At 33.3% G+C, this 14,273-nt stretch overlaps 2 protein-coding genes and 1 non-coding gene across 8 annotated transcripts; all 3 read left to right on the top strand.

Moving 5' to 3' along the window:
• The first annotated feature begins 4,402 nt into the window (after positions 1-4,402).
• Positions 4,403-7,442, top strand: LOC107032419 (ycf20-like protein). 6 transcript variants are annotated; one of them, XM_027912182.1, is made up of 5 exons: positions 4,407-4,630; positions 5,082-5,169; positions 5,388-5,445; positions 5,821-6,018; positions 6,814-7,442. In XM_027912182.1, the coding sequence occupies exons 4-5, from the start codon at positions 5,834-5,836 to the stop codon at positions 7,211-7,213; spliced, it is 585 nt and encodes a 194-aa protein (XP_027767983.1). In that variant the 5' UTR covers positions 4,407-4,630; positions 5,082-5,169; positions 5,388-5,445; positions 5,821-5,833; the 3' UTR covers positions 7,214-7,442. The 6 variants fall into 6 exon arrangements, with proteins under 6 accessions (XP_027767985.1, XP_027767984.1, XP_027767983.1 ...); XM_027912183.1 differs by lacking the exon at positions 5,082-5,169 and having other exon boundaries at positions 4,406-4,630; positions 5,388-5,517; XM_015234019.2 differs by lacking the exon at positions 5,082-5,169.
• Positions 7,443-7,665: 223 nt separating this feature from the next.
• TRNAR-UCG lies at positions 7,666-7,739 on the top strand. Its single transcript has one exon. It is a non-coding gene; the product is annotated as a tRNA-Arg (tRNA).
• A 922-nt stretch (positions 7,740-8,661) lies between these two features.
• LOC107032057 (UDP-glucuronic acid decarboxylase 1-like) lies at positions 8,662-13,802 on the top strand. The gene is made up of 7 exons (XM_015233616.2): positions 8,662-9,547; positions 9,863-10,010; positions 10,104-10,183; positions 10,694-10,777; positions 10,874-10,948; positions 12,192-12,284; positions 13,315-13,802. Exons 1-7 carry the CDS (start codon positions 8,915-8,917, stop codon positions 13,519-13,521), a joined length of 1,320 nt encoding a protein of 439 aa, XP_015089102.1. The 5' UTR covers positions 8,662-8,914; the 3' UTR covers positions 13,522-13,802.
• Positions 13,803-14,273: the final 471 nt, after the last annotated feature.

The following is a 14,273-nucleotide window of genomic DNA, read 5'->3' as shown; positions in this document are numbered from 1 at the left end:
TATATATATATATATATATATATATATATATATATATATATATATATATATATGTATGTATGTAGAAATATATGTAGAAATTAAGAGATGTTTGTATAAAATTAACATAAAGCGCTAATGAATAAATGATCTAATTGACCCAGTGACTCTTGGTGAGCGCTTAAGAATCTTTTAGCGTTGTTTAATCAGGATTCAAATCTCACTGTTAACATCCGCCACCATGACAGTATAATCATATTGCATGCATGACTTTTTGAAAATAAATTAATATCCCACGTCAGATTGAAATTTTTTATAAGACCTGAACAATCTTCTTTTTTTAATTAACTTTTGGAGTGTCAATTCAGATCGAGGTTCATTTTTAACATGATATAGTAGAATATGATTATCCTTTTAATGGACATTCTTAGCCGTCCTCCGAGGGTTAACACCCAATAGATCAGATCGTGAACTCTTTCAGACCATTAGTTCTAACTCTTTTGCGTTCGATGTTGGACATCCATATCAATTTGTCCACATTCTAGATGTCCAGCTCTGAGGATGAGATGATGTTGAATAGTTTCACATCGAATGAATGCACGCTCTTTACATTATTTTTAACAATCCTCTCCTCATGATTATTTGCTAGCTTTTGAAAACATAGTATCAAAGTTAGACCCATAAAATTCCATGCAGGAGTTGTAAATATATACGCCTAGTTCCAGATTGTGCACACCTTGAAAAATGTATGTGTGTGAGGGGGAGATTAGGAGAGGGGTGTCGAAAAAAATGTTCCGCATCAAATTCAAAAACAAAATTAAAATTTAAAGTAGATCCGAAATCATAATCTCAAACAAGTATATGATTTTAACAAACACTACTGAATTCACCTAAACTCATAAACTATATTCTAGCTCCGCTCCTGATCAAATTATATGACTTAACAAGTCTCCGACCAAGCTTTAATGTTTTAAGTTAATTAAACCCTAAATCTATTTAACAAAAATATGCCATTTTCACCAAAAAATGAAACATGTATCAATTAATGACGTAGTTAAACAGTTATAGCAATACGTGTTCACTAAATAAGTCAAGGGCCTAGAAACATCGATCATAGCTTTTATAAGACGAAAAATGAACAAAGAATATAATATAATGTCCCATAAAGAATAAAAGCCATGCATGTAAGGACAGAAAATCAATTCAAACGGTTTATAACTACAAAAAAATTACTCCAACTATTTCAAGCTCAAAGTGTTTTTTTGTTGCAAAAGGGAAATATCAAGTACATACAATAATCAGACGAATTCAATGTTTAAAGTTTATGAATTATTATAATAATGTTGAGTTAATATACTATAATAATTTTAATAGAAATATAGAATTTGAACAAAAGTTACTGAGTTCATATGAACTGAATACAGTACTGATGCTATATTAAAATTTACCTTGTGGTTAAGACGGTAATACTAGTTGTCCTGATGCATTTATATACGTATAATTAAAGATTGCGGTGAGATGGATAGAATTTCTCTATTCTTAATCATAATTCCGTATTTAAATTTTAAGTAATTTTTAACTTTTTTCAATAGTCTTATACCGCAATTCAAATTAGTCGTGTCAGTGAGTTCCAAATACCCAATTATAATACTAAATGAACTTCACCATATATATAGGATTGTCAACATCTTGCAGTGGGATAAGGTCTTTAATCTATGCAAGTTATATATGGTGCTCGAAGGAGCTTCTTGATTGGTCGATAAAGTTGCCCCAAAAATAGAGCAAAAATATTTTTCTCTCCGTCTCATTTTAGGTAAGATAATTTAACTCGGTACAGAGTTTAAGAAAAAATGAAAGACTTTTAAAATTTATGGTTCAAAATGAATGATAGAAATTTGTGTTGGATGTAAATCATTTCATTAAGGATAAAATAGATATTTTATAGTTAAATTGTTATTTAATATATAAGTCCGTCATTTCTCTTGAAACGAACTAAAAAAAAAATAAGTCATATAAATTGAAACAGAAAAATCTACTTTAGTATGATAATATTATTCAATTTTGAGTCAAATTCGTAGATTTTTGGTTCCTTGAAAAGCCTTATGCAGTTATACCGAAAAAAAAATAATTATTATTGCACCTCATATATAATAAATAATAACACCAATAAGGGGTATATGATCTAGGGCACACAATCTTGTGTTTGCCATTTATTATTAGTAACTTACGACAGACATTTATATCTTTCAATTTTGATATACATAAGTATATACTTGTGTTCTATGTGGATTAATTTGTCACATAGAACGCGTGTGTCTGCTAATTGTTGATGTCCTTATAAGCCCATCCACATTGTTGGGGACTTTTTACAATGAGCAACAGCAGCCTCAATTGAATCCTCACAAGTAAAACCATTATTAGAGTTGAAGGAAGAATTAAATGATGATGATGAGAAAGAACCACAATTTGTGGAAGAATTAGTTGAAGATGAAGAGAAACATTTTGTTGAATAATGCCATCTTGATGTTCCATTACTAGTTTTTTTTCTTGATGTCCTTGCTAGAACAACAATTACTATTTGTGCAAGAAAAATTGCTAAACAAAAGACTTGAGAAATTCCCTTGAAGCTTTCAACTTTTGGTTGATTAAAGAATGTTTAATCATGAGCTTAGACCATAATTTCTTAAAACTAATCATTTTATGATCATTTGGATTAAGTTCAAAACTCACAATGCAAGTTTGTGATGGTGAACTAATTGGAGTGATCAATAAATCTATGCAAAAGCTATCCTCTAAATCTTCAAAGAGTTGGGAAGTAGTGAATTCTTTGTTATTTTTGGTAATTTGAGATGAAGAAGAATTAGGAGGTGATGATGAGAAGTAATAGTAAGAGTTTACTTCAATTTCTATGTACTCTTCATCATTTGAGTGGTTCATTGGTGATGGAAAGAGGATTTTTTGCTAGTATTTACTAGCAAAAAAAAAAAAGTGAATTAAGATTTTAGGGTAAGGGATGTTTGAAGTTTAGATGATGTCACGAGAGAATTATATAGATATTTTGTGCAAATCGCGATGTTTTGAATCATATAAATTTTATCTCAAGCTCATATTGGTATTTAAGAAATTTAATATAAAATTAAAACGTTATTGTATATACAACTTTCATGAAGTATTTATACAAATTTAATATAACTATAAACAAATTCAAAACTTCAAATACATTTTTCATACAAATTTAATATATTCAATCGTAACTATAAACTTGAATCATTTTCAGTCCTCTCACGAGAATCTTTTAATTTAGAAAACGTACGAGACTAGCAAAGCAAATGAAACTTTTTTCCCCAAGACTCCGTTAGTAGCGGCGAGCGATAGCAGATTGAGGTTTGAAGAAAAACAAACACGAAGCTTCTTTTCTCTCCCTTTAGGCTCGCAGTACCTGCTATGCAGTGAAAGGAGCCTAAATCAACCTCCTTCTTTTTTTTCTTTGAAAAAGCAGTAAGGAGTAAGGGAACATGATCAATAGAACCTGACTGGATCCTGGCTGGGATAACGACGCCCATTCTTAACCAGTTCTGAAAAAAGCAATAAAATTTCGATTCTTTGAAACTCTAAATCAAAGTTTAAGAGAAATTTTAAAAAGAAAAAAATTGTATCAAAAAATCTTATTAATTTGACCTTATCAAACAATTTATCGTATTGTACTTTTTATAACTAACAATACTATTCTATTTTTAATTTTAATAATAATTTTCTTAAAAAGATAAAGACATGCAAAAATAAATTCATATTTATCATAACTAACAATACTACCATTCAACTTTCAAAATATAGCAAAATAGTTTTACAAATCATATACATCGAGATGATTGTAACCGCTTATATCACTTGTATATATGAGTATTTTTTTGTTTTTGTTTTCTCTCCAATCAAATTATATTACGTTTTCTAAATTAATGGTAGGTCTCCCATAATCATTTATCAAATTAAAATTTTAATTAAACTTAAATCGTATACTTTTAAAAATAATTTTCCCAATAAAAAAGTTTAAAATTCGTTTGAAGTTGATAATAAAGTCTCCTCACATAAACCTTTTGATCATAATAAAAGAAAGTCAAACAAATAAAATTTCTATTTATAAAAAAAGAAAGCAGAAGAAAAGGATGAGATGTAACTTTTTTCCCCTTTTATATTATTCTAATTTTCTTCTTAAAGATGTTATTTATTGGATATAACAAAACAATTGATAATTATAAAATGTTTTATATATATACTCTCTAATTTTATTACATTACGCAATCGAAACTTCTCATCTATATTATTTTTTAGTGATTCTGAATCACAAATTTAAAATTATAAATGAAAAATATTTACGGCAATTTAAAGATTTAAACCTTATATTTAGAGCGAAAGTATGCACAGTTGATCTAACGTATGATAATTGATTAATTTTTTATGTTATAAAAATATTTAAAATGTATAATTATGGTATAATCTCTCATCTCGGTAACTATTTAGGAGAATTCAACAAATTGGCAACTAATGACACTGTTCCGATTGTATAATTGGTCGGCGGGAGAGACGACGGACGGCTGCTTCTCTCACCGGCGCCACCAGAGGAATTTGACCGGAGATAATCAGAAGCCGATAGGTATTAAGCTCTTCTTCTGATTCTTCATCTTTCCCCTGAAAAAAAAGAAACCCTAATTTTATCATTTCTCAATTCCATAGATTTCTTCAAGGACAGCTTAATTGATTTGGTGAATTACTTGCATTGTTGTTAGTTAACGTATTGCTGTAGCCGTAATAGGAGCAAATTTAGATTCTGTAACTAAAGTAGACAGCGATGAAAAGATAAGAAAATGGTGGTGTGTCAATATAGCCGTAAGACGCAACTGTTGAAGCTCCAGAAACTAGTATTATCTTGAAATTGTAGAATTGTAAATGTATCTACTCAGTATTATGCTCCCTGATAAGTTAGTGGCAGTGTCATCAAGCTTATTTTAAAGTTTCCATATTAAAATTGTTACTTGTACGCGGTACCTGTGTTGGTGGGAGTAGTCAAGGTGCAAAGAAGCTGATTTAGACACTAATGTAATCAGGACAGACAAAAAAGATTGTTTCTTGATTACAAAAGCTTGTCACATTGATGTAATACAGGACTGATTTGAAGTCATGATTGAAATCTAAGTAAGCTTTTGTATAAGCTTTAATAGTCCATCAATTCCATATTTCCATCCATTGTTAGTTACTTAGTTGTCTACCTACCATGATTTTTCATTTGACGATAACCTTTTGATGAGATTGTTGTGGTCAATTTGAATTTGATTGTCTCTTAACACCCACATCTCATCAAACTTCAACTTTCCGACCTAAGTATTGTTGTTTTACATTCTTCCAATTTCCAGATGGGACTTACGATACGTGTAATAGGAAGGAGTTCAGTTTTGCAAACTGTATGAGCTGGTATGCTTTATAAAACTGAAAGGAATATTTTTTCGTAGTTGAGATATGGGAGTAACAACCTGGAGATTCAAGGTTTGAGTCGATGTTACAACACACATGAGCTCATTTCCTTTACTTTATGGTTGGTCTACTCAGCACTTGTGCTTGTGGGCTTTAATAGGCTGTCTTAGACACCATTGTCTAAAAAAAGGAAAATGATAAATGTGTTAGTAAATGTTTCTTTTGTCTCATTTACATACTCCTTAATGTTGAATCATTCCAGGAGTAAGAAACGCATTTGAAATATATCATTTTCCCTTTTTTTCTTGATGCACTTTTGGGAGATGGGAATAACTCTTCATGGTTCTTGCTGATCCTTATGTTCTGTTTTAACAGATTCCTGCAAGGCATGGCTGCCAAACTGCCTTTACCGAGCTGTCCCACAATCTTTAAGCATTTGAGTGTAGATCATACTGGATCAAGATTTAATGGAGCTGTCTGCCTTTGGGGAGCTGCACATTCATTGGGCAGAATCATGCATTTCGGGCTATCTTTTACTAATATTGTCCAACCTTATTCTTTCAGAATTTTCAAGTGAGTTTTTCCCTCTGTCCTGTGAAACTTTGATGTAACTTGATGGTTGTGCCTCTTCCCCTCCACAACAAATGGATAATATGCATAACAAGGAACCATGTATGATATCAGCAGGTTCTCCCAGGTTTAATTTCCCTTACAGTAAAATCCCTTTTTCAATAAGCAACAATACACAGATATTTAGGATTCTCCATTATTTAGTTTGTCAATTTGCAGTACTAGTTATTGTGCCTTATGGAGAAGCCAAGATATAAGGATTAAAGACTGTTAGAAGATTCTCGTTTATCGTTCTTCGTAAGTACAAGAAACTTAGCAGCCGGATAGAAATCCTTATTACACTCGGAAAGAAATTTGGTGATCATCCTAATTATACTCGGAAGAAAGAATATTAACGTCGTTTTGTGAAGTGGAAGTCATTTTCTGAATAATTTGTTTGCAAATTTCTGCTCAAAGTAACTGATATTGACTATGGGTGGTTTACTGTTGAATAATTTCTCCAAATATCCATTAGTCTTGTCTAATCCAAGTTTACTTGTCCTATGCACTCCCACAAGTTTTCGTAAATTATGATGACCGCTGGTTACCAGTTACTTGGGAAAATTAAAAAATCTGTCTCTTGAGCTATTTTACTTTGTTCAAATAGCCAAGTACCTTGAAAGTTCCTGCCAGGGCTTGTAAGTAAACGGATGATATTTGCTATATGCTGATCTTTGTTTAGTGCTAGATCCTTGCTCAGAGACTTATAAATGAGACTACTTTTCAACTCATGTATCTCAGATTTTAATTCCAATATAGGAGGCGGGCATGGTCTATAAGAAGTGCTGCAGATGGCAGTGGACTAGATTCTTCTCCTACAACAAGCGGTAGCAGTGGAACTCGACTTATTAGGGCCATAGAGGCTCTTCTAGTCAAACTAGATGCCAGAATTAAGGTGTTGAGAAAAAACCTGCCAATGAAGTTGCTGTTTTTCTTAGTGGGTTTCTATTGTGCAACTGCATTTGCCACTGTAATAGGGCAGACAGGTGATTGGGATATTATTTCTTCTGGATTGGCTGTGGCTGTGGTTGAGGGCATTGGAGCTCTCATGTATAGATCTATTCCTTTAATTGATGGGGTAAGAAGCATCATCATTATGTTCAATTACTGGAAAACTGGGCTGACTCTTGGTCTATTCCTCGACTCTTTCAAGTATTAACGCGGAAATGAGGAGAGAAGTGTACATAAATCATAATGCCATTGAAATTTCATAGTTTATGTTGTGTTTTTTTGTAGGCAAATTCATGTTGTCAAGAGGGTAACTATAGTCTGTTGTACAGTGTCTCCAATGATACAACATATACATCACTTGTACATGGGAGGCATCCCTAGTTTGGTTTCACATTAATAAAATGTATACAGAAATATGGTTTGATCTTTCAGTTTTATACTATATTGTTTAATCAACACCATGCTCCTGGATGTTAATAGAATTGATAAGAAAAGTTCATATTTAAATATTGGTGAAGCCAGAAATTCAAAAAAGAAAAGTTCTTATATATACTAAAGATATTCAACAATTTTTTTTTATATATATATATATATAAAAACTCAAATTATAATGTTTGGAATTATAGAGTTATGTCAGTAACTGGTATAATAAGAATATACGACCGCATAGCGCAGTGGATTAGCGCGTCTGACTTCGGATCAGAAGGTCGTGGGTTCGACTCCCACTGTGGTCGATCTTCATTTTTTGAATTGATTTTTTATTCCTATTTTAAAAGTGGATAAAATAAAATTGAAAATGATATATTTTTTTTATTTTCTAGATAAAATATTTTGTTCCATTGTCTACCTTAATTAATTAAGAATTAAAAAAGAAAAATTCATTTTAGCAATACAAATTACTACACATTATTAGTCTTGGAAAGGTAGAAGCTTTTGCATGAAGCAAGGCTTTTATTCATGTGTACATTTGTTATCTTCAAAGTGAAGCTAGTGCCTTTGATGATTACACTTTCTAGTCAGTGAAATTATGAATGGTAGGTCAGCTTTATTATAGGCCAGAGTCAGAATTTAAAACGTATGAATTTATGATTTTATTTTCGAGCTACAAAATATTCAAATTATGGTCTTTTAATATTGTTAAAAGCCATGTTGGAAAAACTATGATTTTGGCAAGAAAATAGAGTTTGAGGGCTCATTTGGTGATTTTTCCCTTTTTAATAATTGAGGTGAAGAGTTTAAATCTTATAATAATTTATATCTTTTTCCTCATTCAACCATAATATGTATATATATAAACTATTATTTTTTAAAAGTTTTACACATTCATTATCTGTTATTTACTTTTTTTATTTGAACTACGATACCATGTTTTCTTTTTTTACTTGAGCTATTATCATATTTTCTTTTCTATCACTGTTATAGCATGACCTTGGAATTGGCTAGTCCTACGGACCGTTTATTTCCTTTTTCTATCTTAATTATTATCATCTAACTCAATACTTTAATACATAGTAAATAATAATAGTTAAAAACTTACTATTGAATACGAGACTCGCAAAACAATTTACATGATCTTTATCTCCAAATTAAAAAAAATAGAAAAAATAGTTAGCTCACATTTTCCGTATTTCCCATAGGACCAAAAAAAAGAACTTTTTTTCTCTTTCTGAATTTGTTTTGGAAAATAAAATTTGTGGAAAATATTTGGCTTTCTCCAAGAAGTGTGGAAAAGTTACATTTAGCAAAATTGAGCTAATCTTGTCTGCTACCTTATAGACAACAACAAATGCAAGAAAAAGATCACTTTTTTTCTGATTCTGCAAACATTATACTCTGTTTCTACCTGAAAATTTCTCCTAAAAAGATCAAAAATTTATCCTAATTGAAGAAGAAGAAGATCAAGAAAACCATGAAATTGCATACCCAATCAAGCATGAATCACAGAAGAGATGAAGAATCAACAATGTCAATGTCACAGAACACCCCACCATCATCACCAAAGACCTTGAAACATCCCAGATCTCTTCCAAGATCCATCAATTACATTCTTAAAGAGCAAAGACTTCTCTTTATCCTTGTGGGTATTCTCATTGGTTCAACTTTTTTCATCCTTCAACCAAGCCTATCTCTCCTTACCCCATCTTCTCCAATACCCAAATCTTATCATGGGTTCGATTCAGTTCCTGGTGGAATTCACCATACATCTACTGTTACGACGCCGTATAGGGGTGCAGGGAGTGTAACAGGGAGGGTGCCGGTTGGGATTGGGAGGAAACGGACCCGGGTTGTGGTTACGGGTGGGGCGGGTTTTGTTGGGAGTCATTTGGTTGATAAGTTGATTAAGAGAGGTGATGATGTTATTGTGATTGATAATTTTTTTACTGGGAGGAAAGAAAATGTCATGCATCATTTTGGGAATCATAGATTTGAGCTTATTAGGCATGATGTTGTTGAACCTATTTTGTTAGAAGTGGATCAGATCTATCATTTGGCTTGCCCTGCTTCGCCGGTTCATTATAAGTATAATCCCGTCAAAACTATTATATCCTTTGTCTACATTAGTATTTGGATTGTTTTCCGTTATTCGTTATGTATAAAAGCATGTTTTTTTTTTCTTTGCGATGTGGGCGTGCATGGATTTACAGGTTGTAGTATGATGTTTTACATGTTTTGCGAGTTATCAATCCATGATTGTTATAGGAAGTTACTTGTAATTGGCTATTATGTAGTTAGATTGTTTATTCTTCGCATTGTCAGTTCATAGGAGTTTGATTATTAAGGAACTTCTGACATGTTTAAGTGCTGTTTTATAATCTTTTTTAATTTGGATGTACTTGAGATCCTTAATTGTGATTACAAGACAAATGTGATGGGTACTCTTAACATGTTGGGGCTTGCCAAGAGAATTGGTGCGAAGTTCTTGCTTACTAGTACAAGTGAGGTTTATGGTGATCCACTGGAGCATCCACAAAAGGAAACATATTGGGGAAATGTGAATCCAATAGGTGAGTGGCAGCTGCAATAATTTATTTTCTGTTCCGTTTGTAAGTTGTTCTATCAGATGGTTTTAGTGATGTTTGAATGTGTTGAAATTCTAGGTGTTAGGAGCTGCTATGATGAAGGAAAACGGACTGCTGAAACCTTGACTATGGATTACCATCGTGGTGCAGATGTTGAGGTAATGAGAGATTTGTGTTTCTTTCAGATTGTTATGAGAGTTGATGCTGAATGCTCATGTGGATTTCCATCCAAACATCTGTAGCATTATATGTGAAACGAGTACTTAGTAAGGTGGTTAAACAACTATTCTGGTTGACGTAATGAGTGTACAGCTGTTCTATTCAGAAACGAGGTCACAGAAGTACTTCTTCGCAGTTCAAAATTTTGAACTTGAAGAAACATCAACTTATGATGATCATGAGAGAGAGAGAGAGAGAGAGAGCGAACCTATGTCATATAGGCAACGACAGAAAGACATTTTTTTAGTTCCACTGCTACTCCTGATTTAAGAATCCATCCTAATAAGTTTTCTATTTGTGACTTGATATTGAACTCTGTTAATTTCAACTTTATGACATGCAATACCAAAAATGACATTATAAGCGGTAATTAGTATCAAATTAGACTTGCTCTCTGGCGGTGTATCATAGAGAACCCAGAGTTTACAATCCATAATCTGCATATGCAGGTGCGCATTGCCCGAATTTTCAATACATATGGACCTCGCATGTGTCTCGATGATGGACGTGTTGTAAGCAACTTTGTTGCCCAGGTTTGTCGTCTCAGCTTATTTTAACATCAGTGCTGTAAACCAAATTTCCCTTTAGACGATCCATTTGTTTTTTTCCTTCTAAAACCATGTTTGCAGGCCATCCGCAAACAACCAATGACAGTGTATGGTGACGGGAAGCAAACACGTAGCTTTCAATATGTCTCTGACTTGGTAAGTCATTTTAACAAATTACACCTTTCCATTTTAGTATGCCCTCGCGGTCTATAATGCACGGGGATAGCGTGTGGTAGATGATATTTGTTGAAGGTCAGAAAGTAGAAAGTGCTAGCTTTGTGTTTGGTTGACTACCCCTGGTAGTTGTGGCTGCAAAACTTGACTTAAACTCTTGGAAAACGTTAATTGTTTCGAAAAATTAAAAAATGGTGATGCATGCTATAGACAACTTCCAATATTTCTTCCAGGTGGAGCCAATTATTTTCACTTTAATCAACACTCAGCTTTCTCTACATTTGTTGCTAAATAGCTTGTAAAGTGAATTTCTAAATCAGATAGCTTGTAGATTTATGTGTCTTCTTCTTTAACTTGCTTTATTTAATGGACTAGATATTTTACCTATATTTGGAAAATCTGCACTGTTTGTCCCATGTGTGGTCTACTTAGGGTATGCTATCATTTGTTACTGCAATGGGCTTTTCTTGTGAAAAGAATTTTTGTGCCTACCTTTTTATATGTAAGATGGTGGTGGGATCTAGTCTCTTATTTATAGCTCTCAAGTTTTCTGTGTTCATTTTGAGAATTCCGAGAACTATTTGCCATAACCAGTCTTATGCTTTAATGGAATTCAACTGTGAGAATCACAATGCAGACCACTAGATGTTTCACCTGACAAGTGAATCTTCCTAATGTGGCTATATTTCCAAGTTGTAAGTGTCCGGAAAGATGCTTTAGAAGACTAATAATCTTTGCTAGTTGTTGGTTGAGAGAAGTACAAATCAAGTAATTTTTTTGACTGAATACCTTGTGAAGGAGACTTTAGTTATTACTCATCAATTAACAGAATGGCTTGTTTAATGATGCACATAGGAGATGATAATAGTGTGACATATTATGGTGTCATCGAACTGACAAAGCATGTTATTTTGCCTAGTGTGCAAAGCTTTGATCAGAGTGTATCACCTGTTGCTATTTTCCTCTTATTAGCTGGTTTAGAATAAAGAAACAAGGAACATTTCTTACTTTAAATGTGTACATGTTTGTGTAAACAAGCTTTTGATATGTGCAATACCCTGTTATTTTGCATCTCAATTTTGTGAATATCAAAACTTCAATAAAATGTCGTGGATTATCCAATTTAAAAGTCCAAGTGGTCAGCTTGCTTTTTTTTTTTAATAATTATGGCTGGTTAAGGAATGCAAACAATGATACTAAAACAATTAATTTCTGTTGATGAAAGGTTGACGGATTAATGGCCTTAATGGATGGTGATCATATTGGCCCTTTCAACTTGGGAAACCCAGGAGAGTTTACCATGTTAGAGCTTGCTGAGGTAAGCTATGGTTTCTGCTGTAATAGATATTTGCCTATTCACTATTAGTTTGGGCGCAACCTGCACGGGCAATTTAGTGAATGTTGCTCATTGAGAATCAATATTTGTATTGAGTTCACAAGTTTTTTCTTATTTTGCTGTCAGTTTATCATTATTGCTCAATTGATCACAGTTTTATATTCTTACTACAGATGCAAGTCAAAAAAATAATTTCATTGGCTATTTGATAGAACTATCATTGAACATTTTCAGGTGTTGAAATATTAAATCTGCACCATCTGTAAAGTATGCATAGCACCACAGTGTTTCCTTCTTGCTCTTCAGATTTGACAAACACCACCACCACGCTACGTCCTCAGTCCTCCTTAAGCGATGGAAAGCACACGACATAAACTCATCCCCCCTGAGCTTCTCTCAATATTTCAAACCGTACTCCTCCACTCACAGTCCATATTCTCCATAGCAAATGACTCCATTTTTCTCTTATCCTCATACTTTATCACCGGCCACCTCTCACTCTCTCTTTCAGTTTTGCATATTTTGAGTGCGCATAGGGTAAAACCCCTGCTCCTATGCAATAGCTTGCAAACGACACATGAGAGGTAACCCACACTAGGCAAGCCCGGTGCGGCAAGCTCAACCCAAAAGGAAAACCCCTTGCTTTCTCTGACAAGGGGTTTCGGAAGTCCCAAGCCCAAACCACTGGGCCACCCTTAAAGGGTAGAAGTATAGATCATTTGATTTATTGTTTTACATGACTGGGTGTCTAGTGTATTATCCATGGTTAGTGGAAGTAGGTCTACAACATAAGAAATAATTAACTGATGAAGTGTTGCATATTGTCTTTTCAAATACGAACTTATCCACCATGAATAAGTCCAGTCATCTTGAAGTGGTACTCAGCACACTAGTTTTTCGAGTACATTTTTTCCCCCGACTACAAAGTATGCTTAATGTCTAGTCAGTTACCTGGTTTAACTTACAGTTTATGTTAACAATCAATCCTAAATCATTTCACTTGGCAATACAGGTGGTCAAAGAAGTGATTGATCCAAGTGCTACTATTGAGTTCAAAGCTAACACAGCTGATGATCCTCACAAGAGGAAACCAGATATCAGCAAAGCAAAGGAACTGCTAAACTGGGAGCCGAAAATACCCTTGAGGGACGGGCTGCCTCTTATGGTCAATGATTTCCGCAATCGCATCTTAAATGAAGATGAAGGAAAAGGCAACTAATAAAGAGTAGTAACAACAACACTAGGTTGTATAGACCAAGCTTAGTGTACTGTTTATTGTTTTCTCTTACATACGAAGTTGATATTCGTTCATTTTTTTTCCCTCTTCATGTTTGTATCATTAGCTAACTGGAATGCTCAGCCATCAGCCACTACTCTAGGCTGATGCTTCGTGTATCCGTTTTTTCGTTTTGATTTTTCCCCCCAATACACATCATGTAATTCTACAGGGAGAAAATTTTGAGCTTTTATCTTCAAGTTAACAAGTAAGTTGGTCTTCTACTGTGGTTCTCCTGGCTTTTCATTTAATATTTGTGGGTACTGTTTTGACCTTTACTTGTGAAACTGTTATGTGGAGCCACTCTTTGCATGAGGGTTCATTTTTTTAATCTTTTGTCCTCATAATGCTTGCAAGGGGGTAAAACGCTCCCTATCAAGTTGTCGATTTCAAGGTGGTTAAAGATGGAGAGATTCTAATCACCCGATCATTTGAGAACATATCTATGGGTAGCAATAATTGGTATAATAGGTAATACTTACGATCTATAAAACAAGATATGAAGTATCTGAATAAAGGAAGAAAAGAGACTTTTATGTGTTGTGTTATGAAGGTATCTGATTCTATGGAGCTCTCTTTCATTCATTCATGATATGAAAAAAGAAAATTCCAAAGGCATATTTTACTTTAGAATATGAATATGGTTCTTATATTCTTATTCTACAAAAAAAAAGTGTTATCCTTTCTCACTTATT

This window comes from Solanum pennellii, chromosome 10, assembly GCF_001406875.1.
Source record: "Solanum pennellii chromosome 10, SPENNV200".
Lineage (NCBI taxonomy): Eukaryota > Viridiplantae > Streptophyta > Magnoliopsida > Solanales > Solanaceae > Solanum > Solanum pennellii.
This window is presented reverse-complemented; position numbering and strand designations above follow the sequence as displayed.